The 18,364-nt window shown below is 51.1% G+C and overlaps 2 protein-coding genes across 2 annotated transcripts in view; both read right to left on the bottom strand.

Annotated features, from left to right (window-relative positions):
* Nucleotides 1-5,790: 5,790 nt before the first annotated feature.
* RSAD1 (radical S-adenosyl methionine domain containing 1) lies at nt 5,791-11,413 on the bottom strand. The gene is made up of 9 exons (XM_054585525.1): nt 11,264-11,413; nt 10,713-10,846; nt 10,398-10,602; nt 7,985-8,350; nt 7,713-7,776; nt 7,147-7,294; nt 6,888-6,942; nt 6,100-6,203; nt 5,791-5,917 (listed from the first exon to the last, which is right to left on the bottom strand). The coding sequence occupies exons 1-9, from the start codon at nt 11,396-11,398 to the stop codon at nt 5,800-5,802; spliced, it is 1,329 nt and encodes a 442-aa protein (XP_054441500.1). The 5' UTR covers nt 11,399-11,413; the 3' UTR covers nt 5,791-5,799.
* A 1,597-nt stretch (nt 11,414-13,010) lies between these two features.
* The window catches only part of ACSF2 (acyl-CoA synthetase family member 2), a 29,866-nt gene continuing 24,512 nt past the window's right edge, over nt 13,011-18,364 (bottom strand). Inside the window, exons 11-16 of the mRNA XM_054585394.1 lie at nt 16,991-17,098; nt 15,599-15,750; nt 14,665-14,806; nt 14,467-14,577; nt 14,257-14,325; nt 13,011-13,992 (exon numbers count right to left, since the gene is read on the bottom strand). Of these exons, the coding sequence (XP_054441369.1) occupies nt 13,942-13,992; nt 14,257-14,325; nt 14,467-14,577; nt 14,665-14,806; nt 15,599-15,750; nt 16,991-17,098 (633 nt within the window). The 3' untranslated portion in view covers nt 13,011-13,941. The remainder of the gene's footprint in view (nt 13,993-14,256; nt 14,326-14,466; nt 14,578-14,664; nt 14,807-15,598; nt 15,751-16,990; nt 17,099-18,364) is intronic.

Below are 18,364 nucleotides of genomic sequence, written 5' to 3'. Positions count from 1 at the left end.
CCTCCCTTGCAGAGAAGGGTGGCCGATTAGAAGCAAGCTGATGTCATGGGTCAGGACACTGTCGAGGAAGCTTTTTAGATGGGACTGATTTACCTGGGAAAAACACACTGTTGCCCCTCCATGCTTTCTTCTTCTTATTGCCTGGAATGCAGACATGATGGTATTAACCCAGGTGGAGACCTTAGGGATGGAAGCTATAAACTGAGGATGCAGAGCATGAAGATAGAAGCCTGGGTTCTTCGTGACCAATGAGCACGGGTCCTCCTGGCTAGTCCTGAAATGCTCTGTCCAGACTTCTTGTATGTGGAACAAAAGTAAATTCGTTTAAGCTTATGCTACTTTGATTTTGTCATATGCAGTTAAGCCTGAACTTAACTGATACATCAAACCTCTGTGGAAGTGGAACTTTCACACTTTGCTTTCTATGCTGTGGTACTGTCTGCATGTATTATTATTATTACTTTTTACAAGAAGAGTATATTGGGATATTTTTGTATAAGCATTGCTTTGGAGTCCCAGAGAACTTGAGTGTCAGCCTCACCACTTCCTAGCTATGTGACCTTGAGCAATCAATCTCTCTGAGCCTGTTTCCTCATCTGCAAAATGGGCATGACAATAATAGAACTTATGCCATTGGCTTGTTGCAGAGCTTCAATGAGCTAATGCAGATAACATTCTTGGTATGTGCCCGGCTCACAGCCATTATTGTTTGTGCTACATTAGGCCACCACATGGGCACCGGGGGTGGCAGAACCAGTTAGAAAAGACCAGGATGTGTTGTTGAATGAAAAAAAGAAAAAAAAAAAAAACCAGGTTGCAAAACTCGAACATGAGTAGGATCCCTTTTGTGAAAAATTATTTTTATTTCTACATCTATATGTATATTTATGCATCAAGAGATGTCTGGAGGGATGGTTATCCAAATGTTAGTAATGGTAATTTTCAGGTAGTGGAATTTTTCTTCTCTATAGTTGTAAAAGAGAAAATTTGTAATTTTTGAGCAGGAAAATAAAAAAAGAAAAACCCTTTGTTAATATTACAGTTCACACCAAGAATTATTAAAGCATTCATGCCCTTTGACCTAGCTATCTCACTCTTGGGAACCAGCCTGAGGAAATAGCTCAAAAGAAGGAAGTCGCTATATCCGTACAAACATGCACTGCAGCATTATTTATAATAGAGGAAAACAGAGACCCACTGAAGCGGCTTACATTAGGGTAATAATTAAATTATTCACCCATTGGAACACTGTGTAACAATTTAAAAGAGAAAGATGATGGCCATGTAACAACATGGACAACTGCTTGTGGCAGGAGGAGAAGCAGAGGGCAAGACACACACCGAGACCTGTGCCAGGAGCACTCACAGGCCGAGATCCTGCGTGTGTCTGGACGAGGGCTGGACGGGAACACGAGCAAATAAAAACAGTTTAATTTGTTGGGGCCACTGGTTGTGGGTGATTTTCTTTTCATTTAGAATTCTAATGTTTCTATAATGCTGTTTGTGTAATTAAAAAAAAAATGGCTTTAAAAATCCCTGCAGGGAAAAGAAGGGGAAGCAGGGAGAGAAAAATAGAAGGCGGACCTGGGACTTTCCCGGGGGCGGGGGCGGGGGGGCGGGGGCGTGGTCCGGGTGAGGAAGATTCAGAGGCAACATGCTGGCAATACTTCAAGTTGAGTCTTCTACCTGTGTGGCCGCAGAGGTTGCATCCTCTTTGCTCCCTGACTTGAGTGATCAGATGGACAAAATAATTAGCAAAGTTAGGGAGGAGGTATGTTAGCTGATGGTAAAGCTGGGGTTAAGAGTGCTCTTCAGATTGGAATCAGTTGGAAAAATGGATCATACTTGCTATTGACAAAATTACAGAGAAATGAGAAGCTGGCAAGGGGGTGAGCTATTTCCTGGAGGGTGGTTTGCTATTGTGTATCCAACCAAAGGATGTGTGCACCCTCAGTCAGCAACCCCATTTCCTGGGATTTATCCTAAATCTAAGGCAATGATCAGACCAGTGGAAAAAAAATTTACATAAGATGTTCATCACACAGTTTGTAAAAATAAAAAATTAAACCCTCAGTTTCACCGAAAAGGAATTGGTAAAATTTCACATAACCATGCTGTGGTACCCAATGAAGCTACACTAAAAAAATAGGGTGTAGATGGGGAGAGGGGAGTATAAGGATACTAAAAGATAATGTAGAAAAGAAAATACAATTTTAAAAAATATTAAAAAATAAAAAAAATAGGATATAGATATAAATTTGACATGCAAGGATGCCTACCACATATTAGCTAGAACAAGAAGGTTCCAAAGAAGTCTATTATTTCATTTCTGTAAGACTGCCTCTAAATATGTTCATTTGCATATAAGAATTTCTGCTAATACATAAACCAAAATCTTAACAGTGATTAATCTTTGAATGGTGTGGGATTACAGTCCTATCAGTTTACTCTCGGTTATGCTGCAGTAACAGAGAACCCCCAGACCTATGGTCACCCCTGCTCATGGCACTGTGGTTGGCTGCCCCTCTGCCCAACATCTCCACTCGAGGGCCCAGGCTGACGACACAATCTCTGCCTGAACACTGCAGGTCTCTGTGGCAGAGAGAGACGGCGGACCACCCACTGGCTCTTACAGCGTAGGCGAGTCTCTTGGTCCTTCCCAGATTCAACAAGGCAGAGACAGAAAATCCCCCACAGGCCCTCAGGAAGGGCCACTCGAGGGAGGGAGGTAAGCATTTCGACCAATAACGCAGTCTACTACACAGTCATCCTTGTCGTAGTCCGTTTGGGCTGCTATAACAAAAACACCATAGACTGGGTGGCTTGAACAACAATTTATTTCGCATCGTTCTAGAGGCTGGAGCCTGCAAGAGCAAGGGGCCAGCAGATTCAGTGTCCTCTCCGTGTCTTCACACGAGGCAAGGGAGCTCTCTGAGGTCTTTTAGGAAAGGGTACTGGTCCCAATTATGAGGGCTCCATCCTCATGACCTAATCACTGGCCAGTGCTCCATCTCTCAGTACGTCAGCTCAGGGATGAGGCTTCCACGCACGATTTCTCGGGGGGCCCAAACATTCAGTCAACAGCAATTTTATTATTAAAGTCCTTCTCTTTGCAGAACGCAGTTCTGTCCCAGGAAGTGGATGGTGTCACGGAGATGGGACACGTGGGTTCCCATTGTTCAAGCCTCTTCAGGAGAGAAAACACGGACACTGAATCTGAGCTACCCAGCGCCAGGCCAAAATGGCAGCTTCAAGCCTGAGGCATAGGGGCCAGAGAGAGGTGAGGATTTTGCTTAATTTAAGAGACAGGTCAGTCGACCTGGACCCACAGTAAGTATAGTGAGGTAACAGAAAGTTCTGGATGCCCAGAACTTGAGTCAAGTTAGAGAGCCTCTTTGAATGTAAAATGAAAATTATAATAGCTGCCCTGTATACCTCACACTACTTGGCGGGGCGTGGGGAGGCTCAAGGGGAGGGCTCTAAAATTGTCAGTGCTCTTGTAGGAGGAAGGTCTGGTCCTTCAAGCTGTGACCACACACTCAACATATTACATTTTCCCAACTCCTCTCATCACTGAAGTAGTTTGTTCACCCCTTTTAGTAGTGTCCCTGGATTTTTTTAGTAGGGCAGGTGAAAAATGACAATTGAAGCCTCAATGTGGAAGATCCCTTTGAAGGACAAGCTGTGGAAGAAGGCCTGGAGGCAGAGGGAAGCCGCTATGTCCCTTCATGCCTCCTGACCCCAGCCTCTCAGGGTCGGAGGCAGACAATGATTAGAACCACTTACGAAGCATTTAAAAACTAGATTTCTGGACCCTGACGGCATGTGGCTCGGCCGGTCGGGCGCTGTCCCACAAAGCGAAAGGTCACTGGTTCGATCCCAGGCCAGGGCACATGCCTGAGTTGTAAGTTTGGTTTCCAGTAGGGGCACGGACAAGAAGCAACCAATCGATGCTTCTCTCTCACACTGACGTTTCTCTCCCTCTCTTTCTCCCTCCCTTTACCTCTCTCTAAAAATAAATAAATAAAATCTTAAAAAAATAAATTAGATTCCCAGGCTTTACTTCCAGGAGATCCTGATTCGGCTGCAGAGAGGAGGACCAGGCTGAGTCACAGAAGCTGGTCCGTGCCACCCCCACCTGGCCCTGGTTCCTGTCCAGGCTGTCTGCACAGGCCTCGTAAGCAGGGAGCCTGGGCGTCTCAGGTGGCACGAGCCCTGGCCGCTGGGAGAAACCTGAGCGGGCCCAGGTTATCTGATGGCGCACCTGCTCCGGCCCCTGGGCTCACTTCTTGAATATCAAGATCGGGGAAGGCATGGGGAGAGGCTCCCCTGGGCAGCACAGGCCACCCTGCCAGCTGCCCCAGGGCCAGAGGAGGCAGTAAGAAAAACGCCTTCCTCCTTTCTGCTCCCAGCCCCTCAGAACCAGATGTGTCCGCAGCCTTTCATAGTCCGCCTGCACATCCTTAGTGACAATCCGGAAATCTATCTCTTTACATATCTGCCAACGTGGTGGTGAGTTCCTTGAGGGCCGGGACAGGTCTTATTCCTCTGTGCGTGCCCAGCACAGCGCCTGGCACACCAGCAGTGCTTACTGAATATTTCATGAATAAATGAGAGGTAGTAACACTTACTGCGTTACCTTGGGTCACAGAGGGACTTATATTCACACCCATGAGGCGCATGGGAAATGCACGTGCTCACTGCTAAGGGGTGGGGAACCCCATCCACAGTCACCCAGCTGGAGGCTGCGCTGAGCACACCCCAATTTGCAGCTGTACTAAATTACTTTTGGGATCACGGTATTCTTTGATGTGAAAAATTATGAAACCTTTTCACAGGAAAACAGCTTTCTCTCTCACACACCCTGCATACAATTTCTAGGTTAAGAGTATCAGCCCTTCAGAAAGGGAAAGCTCTTTTTATATGGATGAATGCCAATTAATGAACGTAGCTGGAATGATAGAGTTAAAAACTAACATTTTGCAAACCTCGATCTACCCATTGACTTAGACAAGGATTATTGATAGATGCTAAAATCATTGGGTAAATAATTGTCAGGGAACAAGAGGAAATCTCAGCCTAAACTAAGCTTCTTACCCCCAAGTCAGGATTGCACACTCCATGAAGGGGTTCGGACAAAGGGGAGACCCATAGTTAAGACAGGCTCCAGACAGTCCTATTAGGCCATTTAAATAAAAGCGGGTGACCATTTCTGCAAGTAAACGGCTCTGGGTCTGTTCTGAATTCTCCTCTCCCCTTTTTCTGCGCACACCCCCCTCCCGCGGCCCACCTTCACTCTCTGAAGGGAAAGGCTGCAGGGAGAGGGGACGGGGGAGGAAACCCAGGAGGCTCCTCACACCGCAACCGTACCCTGGTTGCCATAAGAGAAGGGGCAAGGCTTGCTCTGACCTTTCCCACTGTTCTCAGGGTCCAGCAGGCCGCTGTGCTAGATACACACATGGGCCTGCCAGCATAGCTCTGTCCCTTCTGTGTCCTGTCCTGTATTGTAGGGTCCGGAAGCCTGAGAGCTCGATTCCTCGGAGTCTCTCCCCAGCCAGGACTCGCTTTAGAGGCCACTGGTGAGAGGCACTTGCAGAAATCACTACCCTTTCTCTGGCAGTGGAGGGCGCACTTGATACCAGTTCCCGGGCCGGAAGGGTCCTCCCACCCACCTCACTGCAGGTGGTCCCCTGAGGATGCCAGGCCCGAGCAATGACCAGAACCGAGACAGCGCCTGCCAGGGGAGATGTCTGTAGTGTCAGCCCAGCCCCAAGCCCACCTGGGATGCAGGGACATCTGTCACTCTCCTGGCACCGGGGAAGGGGTTTTCTGCTGCCAGGCCTCTTGGAGTCGAGGTAGAAGGGTCAGCAACAGAGAGTCCAGCACAGCCAGGCCTTCCCAGGAACACCGAAGACCCCTGGAAAAGCAAGAGGCCTGGCTGTGACTGCCTCATCTTACCGATCGCGGTGCCTACCGTCCACCAGTGCCACCGGCACCCACAGGCCCCTCCCCATCGGTTTTCCTCACTCCTCCCAGGTGTGTGATCTGTAGCCAGGGCTTCCTGGGATGCCTAACCACCCCGCCTCACCCGCAACACACCTGTGATCCAGCAGCAACAGGCCCTGCTCCAGCAGCGCGTCCACCTCCTTGCTCGCTCCGAACACGTCCCACAGGGTCAGCTGGGGCTCAAACTGCTGCCAGTGCTGGGGCGACCAGAAGGGGCAGAGGGGCAGGGACCACAGGGTAGGTAGCTGGGGGGGGCTGCTCTGGGCCGTGTGTCTGGGGGTGTGGTGAGGCGTGAGGAAGGGCCCAGTCCGGTGCAGGACTCTCAGCCGTCTCACCCTCATCCAGGCCAGGCCCAGGCCAGCGGGGCGGCAGGGACGTGGGCACTTGCGCTCCGTGTTCAGGCCACAGCCCAGCTCCCAGCTGAGCCAAGACCCCCTCTGCCACCCCCACTTCCCACGGCTCAGGGTGTGGCCAGGGCTTTGTGGCCCCGACTTCATCCAGAGCAGCCCTGAATGTGATTGATCATCTACTGCACTTCCTATCTGAGCTTTCAGTGCTGCTTAAAAACATTCGAAAACCCTTAATCTAGTCTCTTCCCCTACACGGCGGAGAAAGCTGAAGCTCAGAGAGGTGACAGGGTGTGTGCCCAGGGCTGCAGCAGGAGGGGACGAGAGCCGGGTCTCTGCAGCCCTAGTCTGGGGTTCTCACCATTGCACCACACTGCCCGTTGGTTCTGCCCATCGGGCCTTGGCTGGACTAGAGCCCGCCCTCCAGCTGCCATCCCCAGAGGAATAGGAGGGGAAGGGTGTGTGTGCATAGAGAAAGAGAGAAAATGATTATACATGGCTTAGGAGGAAGCAGTGTGCCCCTTGACCCCTTACCTGGTGAGTGATCCCCACGTCTGTGCGTAGCCCCATTGCCAAAACTTCCTCCAGCCTGAAAGGAAAGCCATCAAGGGATCTTGGAGAAGAGGCCTGTGCTTCTCCCAGTCTTCAAGCCCAATGCTGGGATGTGTGATGGGGGGCTTTTGAGGATCAGGCAGCATGGGGCATGGCAAGGCAAGAAATACAAAGGTGCACATGGAGGTGGTCTGGGGTGCAGAGGAGCACGGGGAGGAGTCCTGTGCCCTCAGATGCTCACAGCTCCAGGTTGTCCAGGGGGAGGCGCTTCCGGGTACCGTGACCAAACAGCATCACCTCCTTCATCCAGTTGTCAGGCTCCAGGGTCTGGATCCGAGCCTCCCGAGCAAGGCCTCCAGCCCCTTGGGGTATAAACCGTCCATGGGCCCCTGATAACATCAACAACCACACCCGCTTTAATATCAGCTAACACTGTGTGCCTGTCAGATGTTAAGTCAGTGGTTCTCAAAGGGCGATCCCTGGACCAACAGCATCTAATGTGCTAGAGACATAAGTTGTTGGGCCCTCCTCCTGCCCTGTACAATCAGAAATTCTGGGGGTGGGGCCCAGCCACCTGGGTTCTAGCCAGCCCTCCAGTGTGCCAAAGGCCGAGAGTCGTGGTATCAGGCATTATCAAGCACCTCAAAGAACATACTCAACCGTTCTAAGGCATCCTTTTTTTTTTTTTTTGCCACACTTTAATTATGAGGAAAGAGAGGCTTGGAGAGGTTAATAAGTGGCTCAAGATCACACAGCCATGACATTCCACTCCTGAGTCATCCCTTCTATAGTTCACAGAGGACTTACCAGGCCCCACGCCAATGTACTGACCACACTGCCAGTAAGTCCAATTGTGGGTGCTAAGCGCCCCCTGCGGGGAGGGAATAGTCAGTGCAGAGCAAAGCTGGCAGCCCCGTTGCTGCTCAGGGAAAGGGCCCCTGGTTAGAATGTCTCCCCACCTCAGGTCTCAGGTGTCAGGTCTGGGTCCCGCCAGAGACCCTTCTCCCCTGGGGCCGCTTTCCCACGTCACACCTTAGCCTGCCCACTCCCCACCTTCAGCCATCAGCCCCAGGACTCACATTCCGGGCGAAGTTGGAGACCTCATACTGGCGGAAGCCAGCCTCCTGAAGAATTGCCCTGCCCTCCTGGTACATCTCAGCAGCGAGCTCAGGGTCTGGGGCAGGAAGGGCACCCTGCTGCACCTGGGTAAAGAGGGCAGTGCCCCGCTCCAGGGTCAGCTGGTAGAGGGAGATGTGATCGTCGCAGTGGCGCAGCAGGTCCTCGAGCTGCCCGAGCCACGGCCGCACCTGCTGTGCCGGCAGCCCCAGCATCAGGTCCACAGACACACGCCCGGGGAACAGGCAGCGGGCCTCTGCCAGTGTCCGCAGAGCATCGCTGGCCGAGTGTGTCCGCCCCAGCAGCTGGAGCTCAGTGTCATCCAGGGACTGGGGAGAGAGGGCCTGGTGTAAGCGCACAGGCCAGTTCAGAGGGAAACAAAAACACTTGACTGACCTCACTGCAGACACAGATACAGGTGAAAACGCAGAACACGGCAGGCGGCTGAAGGCGGAGGGTCAAGCCAAAACTAGGGGTAAAGCATTCACCAAAGGGTCACGAGGTGCCAAGCATTTTTATGCAGTGCCTAATTCATCCTCATAGCTCTCCAACATTCGCTCCATTTTACAGAGAGGAAAACTGACTTTCAGAGATGTTATGTAATTTGCCCAAGTCCCTACAGTGGCAATGTCAGACCTGGAATTTAGGACTGTCTGGCCCAAAGCCAAGAGTCTTTTTTAATTTTACCTTAAACCTATAAAAAATTTGAAAAAAATATTTCAATAAATACCTTCATCTAGATTTACCAACTAACATCTTGCCTCATTTGCTTTGTCTCTCTATAAATATACACACATACTAGTATGATGTTGAATCATTTGAGAGTAAGTGACAGAGCAGCGCTGTCCAGAAGAACTTTCTGCAATCATGTCCTATATCTGCAAGGTCCAACACAGTAGGCATGAACCACACGTAGCTATTTAAATTTCAAGATAATTAAATTTAAATAATCACATTCCAAGTGTTTACTGGCATGTGGTCAGTGCAGATATAGAACATTTTAGTAGAATATGGTAGCCACTGACCACATTTGCAAACTGGTTGTTTAAGTTTAATTAACTTAAATATTGTACCCTTTCACCCTTAAATACTTAAGTGTGTACCTCCTAACAACAAGGACATTCTCTTATATAACCACAATCCAATTACAGAGTTCAGGATATGTAACATTGATACAATGCCATTATCTAATAGGTAGTCATAGTCAAATTCGGTCAACTGTCCCAATAATGTCTACCGTTCTAATTTCCTCTTCCCACCCCACTCCAGGATCCAGTCGGGGTTCACACATTGCACTTAGCTGTCATTGTCTCTAATTTCCTTTAGTCTGGATCCTTAGCTTTCCTTTGACTTTCATGACACTGACATTTTTGAAGAATAAAGGCCAGTTGTTTTTCAAAATGTCTCTCAATGAAGAAATTCTAGAGATCTGCTGTACATCACTGTCCTTATAGTTAACAAATGTTTAGTGTATAATGTATACTAAGAATTTGTTAAGAGATTAGGTCAATTTCCTGTTATCTGTTCTTACCACACACACAAAAAGTCTCTAAATTTAGGTTTTCCTGAGGATATATATGCATTTGCGGCCAGACTATGTCAGAAATGGTGTGTCCCTTTCAGTATGTCCCGTCAAAGCTCTGAGCCCTGTGGTCTCTATGGTGAGCAGTACATGTGTTACAAGTAGGGAAAGCAATCCTGGATTTGAAAACACAAGGGTTCAACCTGAGAGGAATACATTTCTTTCTATTTAAAAACCTTTAATGGCTTCCCTGACACCACTAGGCAAAACCCAAGCTCCCTAGCAGGGCGCTGAAGGCTTCCTTGTCTCCAGTCTCTTTAGTCACAAAGAATGACTCACAGCTCCCCCAAAACATGCAAGCCTCTGCCATATCCGGTGTCTTTTCCTCCCACACCTTCTCCCTGGGTGAACTACACCTCCTCATTCAAACATCACCTCTCCAGGAAGGTTTCCATGATTTCATCAGACTGAGATGCCCTTCAGTCTGTACTCTGAAGGCCTTTTGCGGAGACCCCCTTTACCATGCTGCAGTGATCTGGCTACCTGCTTGCCTCCTCCTGCATCTCCAAACACAGAACAAATCTTTTGTGAGCATCCACTGTGTGCTAGGCCTTATGGTGGATGCTTGGAATACTGTGATGAACAAAAAGGCATGCATGACCCCCTCCCCCCCGGCAGAGACTGAGGTCTAGCACAGAAGCAGACAATTACATAATTACACAAGTGTCACCATACACTTTTCAGTACCTACTAGGCCCTGGCACCCAGAAGGAGCTCAGTATATGAGTGTGACCAGAGGAGAGACAGCACTGAAGGGCTGGGTGCCCTGGGATGGGGTGGGTAAGATCGGTTACCTGGAGGCCGATGGACAACCTGTTGACTCCTGCTGCCCCAAATGCCGCCAGCCTCGAGGCTGGGGCAGAAGTGGGGTTGGCCTCCAATGTGACTTCGGAGTCTGCAGGCAGGTGAGTTGCCTGGGCCACTGCCTCTAGGACAGCAGCCACAGTGTGGGGACTGGCCAGACTGGGGGTGCCCCCACCAAAGAACACAGACTCCACCCTGGGTAAGGAAGATGGAGAGGATGAGACCTGGGAGAGCCCTCCCGGATGCCTGCAGCACCTGCCCCATCCACTCCCTCCAAGCCCTGCCTCTGGCCCCCTGGTACCCACCGCTGCACCCCGCTGAGCTGCAGCAGCGTCTGAGCCTCAGTCACCAGGCAGCTCCGCACAGCTGCCTCCTCCACGCCGCGCGGGATGTACTTATTGAAGTTGCAGTAACTGCAGCGCTTCTCGCAGTAGGGCCACTGGGGGCAAAGAGTGTTTGAAGGGGGCGAGAGGTGACTCCAGACTGCCCTGGGTTCACTTCCAGGGTTCAGTCGCACACATTCCTATCCCCATGCCAGGGCGGTCAACAGTGCCTACGTCATCTGAGCCACGCAACCCCCAAGACAGGTGGGACTGGTTATTATTATATCCATTTCAATAACACAAAACTTGAGTTCCGAAGGGAAATAACATGGTCAAGGGTCACTGAGCTGTTGAGCACCAGAGACTAGGTCCTTGGACCCAGACATTTCCCTGCCAGGACACCGGGTCCCATCCAAGGCCTCGCCTGGAGGGCGAGGGAGGTCGGCAGGTGGGCCCACGCGTGTCAAGTCACTATGTAGGTTCCGGCCAGAGCGGCCACGCCCCCGAAGTTCGGCCTCCTCCTTCCCACTCACGTGGACGTAAAGGGCCGCGCGCTGGCTCGGGGTCACAGGATTCAGGGATCTTCCCGCGCCCTCCGCGCGGCGGCGCTTCTGGGCTGCTGTGGCCGCCGCCGCCCGGGCCCCCGCCCGGGCCCCGGGAAGCGTCATGGTGCGCAATGCGGTGGGACAGCCTGGTGCACGGGGAATGCGAACCCGAGACGCGTTCAGGGCGCACAATGCGCGCAGAGACGAATCGGTTGGGCCACCCCAGCGGAAGAGGGGCTGCGTGACCGAGCGCCGCGTCTGACAACTTGCCGGGAGGACCCGGGAACTCGGGTCTGCGGCGCCACCTGCCGGGCACCTATGCGCTCACCGCAGTCACCCGGCCTTTCCCGGGCGGCTGGGAGAAGGATGTGGGGTGAGTTGCCCGCTTTTGGCGCCTTGTCCCGGGCCGAGTTCCTTGACCCATCTAGGAATTCTTAGTTCGTTCAGTGAATGCCTTCACAGATTATGTGCCTGGCAGAGAGCTGGGCGCTGGGGACATCAGAGGCATAAGACCAGGTCACAATACAAGTGCATAAGGTAGGAGAAGCAAACCAAGAAGAGACAACAGGCAACATATATTAATTCACCTGCCGGATACCAGGGCATCCTGCTCTGTGCTATGGGGCAGCATGTTGCAAAGGCCTCAGAGTCAGTGTGGGAGGAGACGACACTTGGGCTGGATACTGAAAGGGCAGAAACTGCCAGGGGAAATCGCTAGGCATCTCCTAGGTCAGGCCACCTCCGCCCCTATGCCTGCTGGAGGGTGAGTCAGGGATGGTATCTGTGGGAGAAACAGAGTTCAGGTGGAGGGCCAGGAAAGCAGGCACCTTAACTGTCTCATGAAGTTGAAAGATCATGGGTTTTGTAGTTAGAAAACTAGGTTCTAATTCCAGCTGTGTGACCTTCTGCAAGACATCGAGCCACCTTCAGTTTCTGTTTCATTATTTGTGAAATGGGGCTAATGTCTACTTGACACGGTTGTTGGGAAGATTTCAAGAAAATGCCTGGCACCCAGAATATCCTAAACTTATGTTCGTTTTCTAAAAAGTGAAGAGCCTGACTTGTGTGGCTCTGTGGGTTGGGCATCATCCCGCAAACCAAAAGGTTGCTGGCTGATTCCCGCTCAGGACACATGCCTGGGTTGTGATCCAGGTCCCCAGCTGGAGGCATGCTAGAGGCAACCAACCGATGTTTCTTTTGCACAAGGGGAGCGGACACACTAGGGGATGAGTATTCCAAGCAGGGAGAACTGTTTTTATTTCTTGGATCAAGTTATAGCCTGCTTTATCTGGTTCTGCCCACCAGAGAAGCCCAGGTTCATTGATGAAAAAATAATAATAAAAATTAGGTTGCTTGAGGGGGTGGTGGGGGAAGGAGAGAGTAGGGAGATGGGGGGTGATAGCTAAAAGGTAGGGAGTTTCTTTCTTTCTTTTTTTTTAACATATGAAGGATTTTTTTCCTCTACCACCATTTATCCCCCCATACCCTCTTACACTTTCACCGATCCCCCTCCCCCCTGGAGTTTCTTTTTAAGGAGATGAAAATGTTTAAAATTGACTGTGATGATGGTGGCGCATATCTGTGAATATACTAAAAGTCAATGAATTGTACACTTTGTTTTAAAGAAAGAGTAAGATTTTTTAAATTGATTTTTTTTACATTTTTAAAAATTTATGTATTGATTTGAAAGAGAGAAAGGAAAGGAGAGAAACATCAATTTGTTGTTCCACTTCTTTATGCATTCATTGGTGGGGTTTTTTTAAAAAGATTTTATTTATTTATTTTTAAAGAGAGGGGAAGGGAGGAGAAAGAGAGGGAAAGAAACATCAATGTGCAAGAGATTCAGCTGTCTCTGGTACAGCCCCAACAGGGGACCTGGCCCGCAACCCAAGCAAGTGTCCCGATCAGGAATTGAAGCAGTGACCTTTCGGTTCACAGGTCAGCACTCAGTCCACTGAGCCACACCAGCCAGGGCTATTGGTTGATTTTTATATGTGTCCTGACTGGAATCAAACTCACAACCTTGGCATATCAGGATGATGCTCTAACTGAGCTGGTGGGCCAGGGTTTTATTGATTTTTAGAGAGGGAGGAGGAGAGAGAAATTGGTGGGGGAGACAGAGAGAGAAACATCGTTTTGTTGTTACACCTATCCAAACATTCATTGGTTGGTTCTTATATGTGCTCTGACTAGGGAATCAAGCCCGCAGCCTTGGCATATCAGGACAATGCTCCAACCAACTAAGCTACTTGGCCAGGGAGAATGGTACACTTTAAATGCATGCTTTGGATGGTCCATGAATTATATCTCAAAGAAGCTGTTATAAAAAAAGAACATTTCTTGCTGGACTAATCTGGTGACAATGTGAAAAAGAAATAAGTATAGTTTTTAAAAATATGAGATACCAAAGGGATTAGGTGAGGATTAAATTAAGTAGATAATGCAAACCAAAGTGCTTAGCACCATCATTGCTAAGGAACAGGTCTGACAGTGCTAGTTTCCATTTGGCTTCTTCACTTTTCCATCCCATAGTAGCTGCCAATAGATCACACCAGCAAGAGATTGGCCAAAGCAAACAGAGAAGCTTTATGTCAAATCACAAAAAACAGAGGAGGGGAATGTGGGAGAAGGTCAGGGAGGGCCAGGGAGGGTCTCCTCCCCTTTATTCACAGATTTAGATGCTCTTCCATCTGCTGTCGAAGCTTGAATTTCTGGATCTGGAGGAAAGAAAGGAGTGAGTCCCGGGCTTGTGGCCTCCGCCAGCTGGGGAGACCAACTGCCTTGGTTTGCCCAGGACTGAGGGGTTTCTTAGGCTAAAGCCAGGGAAACTTCGGGGCAAACCAGGATAATGTGACTAGTTGGTCATCATACTGCCAGACTCTTACCTGTTGCTGAGGGAAGCAGAGGTGGGGCTGCCTGGCCTTCTGGACTTAGGCCCCAAGCTACCCTCCTCCCCCCCCCACCTTCTTCACCGTACACACCTTTCCTGAGATGGTGAGGGGGTAGTCAGTGACAAACACGATGTATCGGGGAATCTTGAAGTGGGAGATCTGTGGACCGGAGGGAGACAAAACATGAGGCTGAATGAAGGTCACTAGGGTTGGAGGAGGGGACAGTGGGCTGAGTGGTTGACAGGGAGAGGGGGTTGAAGAACCGAGCGCCATCTTCTGGCGGTGCGTCGAGGCTCCCACCTTCCCTTTGCAGAAAGCCTTGATCTCCTCTGGCGTGGTCTTCTCCCCATCCTTCAGCCGAATGCAGGCGCAGATTTCCTCCCCCATCCGGTTGTCCTTCACTCCCACCACCTTCCAGAGGCACGGACAGATGTCAGACATCCCCATCCCCATCTGTGTTTCCTGCTCCTGGGGGCTCACCAGGGCTGGGTGCCTCACCTGCACTTCCTGCACCTGTGGGTGTGTGTATAAGAAGTTCTCCAGCTCTGCAGGGTAGATGTTCTCACCGCCCCGGATGATCATATCCTTGGAGCGGCCTATGATTCTGCAGAAGCCCTGCTCATCTATGGTGGCGATGTCTCTGTAAGGAAAGGCCAGAAATGGCCTCCCTGCCTCGGCCAGCTGGCTTGCTCACTCATTCATCAGGCATTTATTGAGTACCTAATACATGTTTTGCACTGCTCTAGATTCTAGAGGATACAACATAAAGAAGACATTCCCTGAAACTTACAATCTAGTGGGGGAGGCAGAAAAAACAAACCAGTCCCATAACATAATCTCTCTCTTCACATATCTACACATATGCTTTTTGTGGTTGGCTTTTTCTCCATCATTCAGGTCTCAGCTCAAACATTTCCATCCTAAGGAGGCCATCTCTGACAACCCAAACTTTAGAGAAGCTCCCCTCCCTATTAGCAGCACTTTCGTTCCTCTGATCCTATTTTACTTTCTTCATTTTTATCAATGTCTGAAATTATCTTATTTGTCTCTGTCTCGCTCCACCAGACATGTGAGAAGTAAGAGTGGGATCCTTCTCATCTTGCTTCCCCTTGGACCACCAGCACCTAGAACAGTGCTGGCACGGGACAAGTGCATAAGAATTTGCTGAATTAACAAACGAGTGACTAAACCTTGGCTCGGATTTTGTAGTGCACCGTCCTGGCCACTCTCATCAGTACCGCGTTTGAGCCTTTCAGGAGCCCTATGTACTGACTGTGGTCACCGCATTTCACACACTGTGGAGATCAAGTCCGTGAAGGGCCCATCTTGACACATATACTCTCCCTCTTCTAGTTTAGTGTCCCCAGCTCAGCCTCAGGACCCCCAGCTTCCCCTCAGCAGCCAAACCCTCCGCCTCGCCCTGCACCCTTACCCTGTCCGGTACCACTTTTGGAGTCCAACCACTTTCTCATTCTCCTGGGGATCATCCCAGTAGCCCAGCATGACGCAGTACCCTCGGATCCACAGCTCTCCGGGTGTGTTCAGCTCTACTGTGGCCCCTGTCTCCATGCTCACGATCTGGGCCTGGGACAGGGCGGCTTCAGGCTGGGGTCTCCCACCCTCTCATATGCGGATGGCGTGGGGGCATTCAGGAATGGGTGAGAGCTTTGCCTTTCCTCTCCCCAGTAATAAGGCCCCTCTGGCTCTGCCCCGGCTGATCCAGGGAAGGGAGACAAAGGCCAGAATGGATCCATCACCAGTCAGACACCTAAGCTGGGCATGCAAGAGCAGGGGAGGCCCATGCCAGGTATGCCGAGGAAACGGGCTGGACAGGAGCTGCCGCAGGGAAGGCCTGTGGAAGGTCAGGCAGGCTGAAGAATTATAAACTGTGCAGAAGAAAAGGGAGTGTTCTTGTACATCCCATTAAGCAGCAGATAGAGAAGCCAAAGAGGGTAGTGTGGCTGGGCTACGTGAACAGGAGAGGTGACAGAAAGGCAGAGTCTGAAAAAGACAGGAGAAATGAGCTGCAGCCACAGGGAAAGAAAGGCTTAGCCTCTGTGTGCCTCAGCATCTGCATCTGTGAAGTGGGGAGAGCTGAGCTGGCCCTGTATGCTTCGCAGGCGGGCATCCCGCAGAGAGGGGCAGTGAGGCTGTCGGAAGCAGCTAACGCTGCTGCACGCTCGCTCGCTCGCTCACTCCGGGGAGGAGGGCAGGAAAGATCTGCACCCCGGTGGCGGTGGCGGTGGCGGTGGCTCGAGGGGAAGCAGCGGTTTGGGACACTGGCAGTGTGACCCCTTGTGACCCCAGAGGCGCGAGAGCACAAGGAGGCAAGGGAAACTACGCGTGGGCTGGCATAAAGCACCAGCGTTGGAGCAGGAAAGGAGTCACAGCTGGGAATTTGAGAGTGAGAGATGATCTGGGGCAGCCTTGAGGTGCAAGGGACCCCCAAAGGGACAGGCTGCTTGGGAAATTCAGTGTTTATGCTAAACGAAAAGAGGAGCTCTGCTGAAGTGAGGGTAGGGGGTCTATGGGAGAGAAAGAGCTGTGTAGGGGGAAAAAAAAATCTCTGTGCTTTGGCTCCTCTTCGAGGCTGTCCTGGCTGCCCCGAAACAGACAGTGGGGCTTGGCAAAAACACACCTCAGACAGGAAGGGAGGCTTCAGAGAAGTTCAGCTGGCAGCTGCTCCCGGCCACAGCTCAGCTCTGCCTCCCAGGCCTCAGCCCACAAAGAAAGCCTCAGGCCAGGCCTGGGGAAGACCCTGCTGCAGGGAAGGGGGCTGCTCTCTGCAGGAAGCGGGGTCTGGGGGTCCTGATCTGGGACTCACCTCTGTGTGAGGCATGATTCTGCCCACAGTTTGTTCCTTTATCTCCAAGGAGTCCTCAGGAAACTGCATAAAGGTCACAGGACTGTTCTCTGTGGTTCCATAAGCAACCTAGAAGGCCCAGAAAGAATGTTTGAAGGGAGCTGGCAGACTGCAGAGGGATGGGGTGGGCTATCCTGATAGACTGGAAGGAACTCAAGGGAAAGTAAATGGTGGAGAAAGAGGCACAATTGGTAGGGGTCAGGGGTCAAGAGGCAGAGGTGCTGTGCCATGGAGCTGATAACTCAACAAACAGGGGCCCCAAGATGTGAAATTGATAGCAGGGAAGGCATTCTCTTCTCACCAGGGCTCTCTCAGTCTCTGTCTCCTTGCAGCAGCCACATACTACGATCTGTGGCTCCCAGCATTACCCACACCCAGCCTTCTCTCCCCATTCCTGGGTTGCCTTAGCCACCCATCCTGATTTCAGGCCACAACACCCCCTCCCCCTCCCTTCCAAGCCAAAGTTCCCATAAACTTGATAAGAAAGCCAGCCTGCCTTGGTCCAGCTGGGAGCTGCACATACATAACCCCACCCCCACCCCATCCACTGAAACCTGGGACAAGTGCCTGGTCTTGGAGTGGGTGTCCCCAAGCTCTGGAGAGTTCCCTGTGAATTTTATTTTCATCCAAATAAAAATACAGCCAAAGCAAGGATTCTAAAAGCCAGTGGTCCCTCATGCCCCACCCCTCTAGTGGTTAGAACATCCTGAGCAACAGAAAACCAGAAACCAGCCTTGGCGGAGCCTAAATACCATCAGGGAATATTCTAGGCCAAGTATGACCCCCATCTAGAGGCAACTGGGTGAAGGGGGCTTAAATGAGGGGTAAGCCTCCACACCTGGGCACTAAGGGAGGGAGTCACTCTGCATTCTATGTCCTTTCCAGTCAGCCAAGATGCCAGATCTTTGTCCTCTATGACTTCCCCCATCCCCAATTTCCTCTGTGTCAGCTGTCATAGCTCATACACAGCTGGGATCTGTGAAACCTGGGGTCCAGTTCCTCCCTCACCCCCAACACAGACAGCATTCCCTGCCAGGCAGCCCAGAGCTGAGACCCTGATTGCCCACCCTCCCCTTTCCACAGGAATCTGGACAAGGTGGCTGGCAAGTAGACACACGGAGGCCTGGTCAGCTGAGGCGGGGCCGCCCACAGGACCTGAGCTGTCCGGGGCTTGTCCCTCGTAGCCAGGACCGCGGCCCCCTTCCCGGCCCAGCCCTCCCCAGTCCTGGGGCCACTGCCCAGGTGTGGCCTCTGCCAAGTACATCTTGGCGCCACTCTGGCCACCACCCTGGGGATGGGAATGAGGGAACGGGATATTTTAAGAAGATTAAAAGG

This window comes from Pteronotus mesoamericanus, unplaced genomic scaffold (assembly GCF_021234165.1).
Source record: "Pteronotus mesoamericanus isolate MK-2021 breed Mesoamerican mustached bat unplaced genomic scaffold, CSHL_Meso_final contig_84, whole genome shotgun sequence".
In the NCBI taxonomy this organism is placed as follows: Eukaryota; Metazoa; Chordata; class Mammalia; order Chiroptera; family Mormoopidae; genus Pteronotus; species Pteronotus mesoamericanus.
Note: the sequence above shows the minus strand (reverse complement) of the source record. Positions and strands in the feature narration are given on the sequence as shown.

Bases quoted from the DNA above. Each gene is read 5' to 3' on its own strand.
- RSAD1 (XM_054585525.1), bottom strand. From the start codon at position 11,398: ATGACGCTTCCCGGGGCCCGGGCGGGGGCCCGGGCGGCGGCGGCCACA. The intron at 6,943-7,146 runs GTGAGCATCTGA...CTTTCCTTTCAG, and splicing joins CCCCTGGACAACCTGGAGCT to GCTGGAGGAAGTTTTGGCAA. The intron at 6,204-6,887 runs GTAAGGGGTCAA...TGGTCGCCCCAG, and splicing joins ACGTGGGGATCACTCACCAG to CACTGGCAGCAGTTTGAGCC.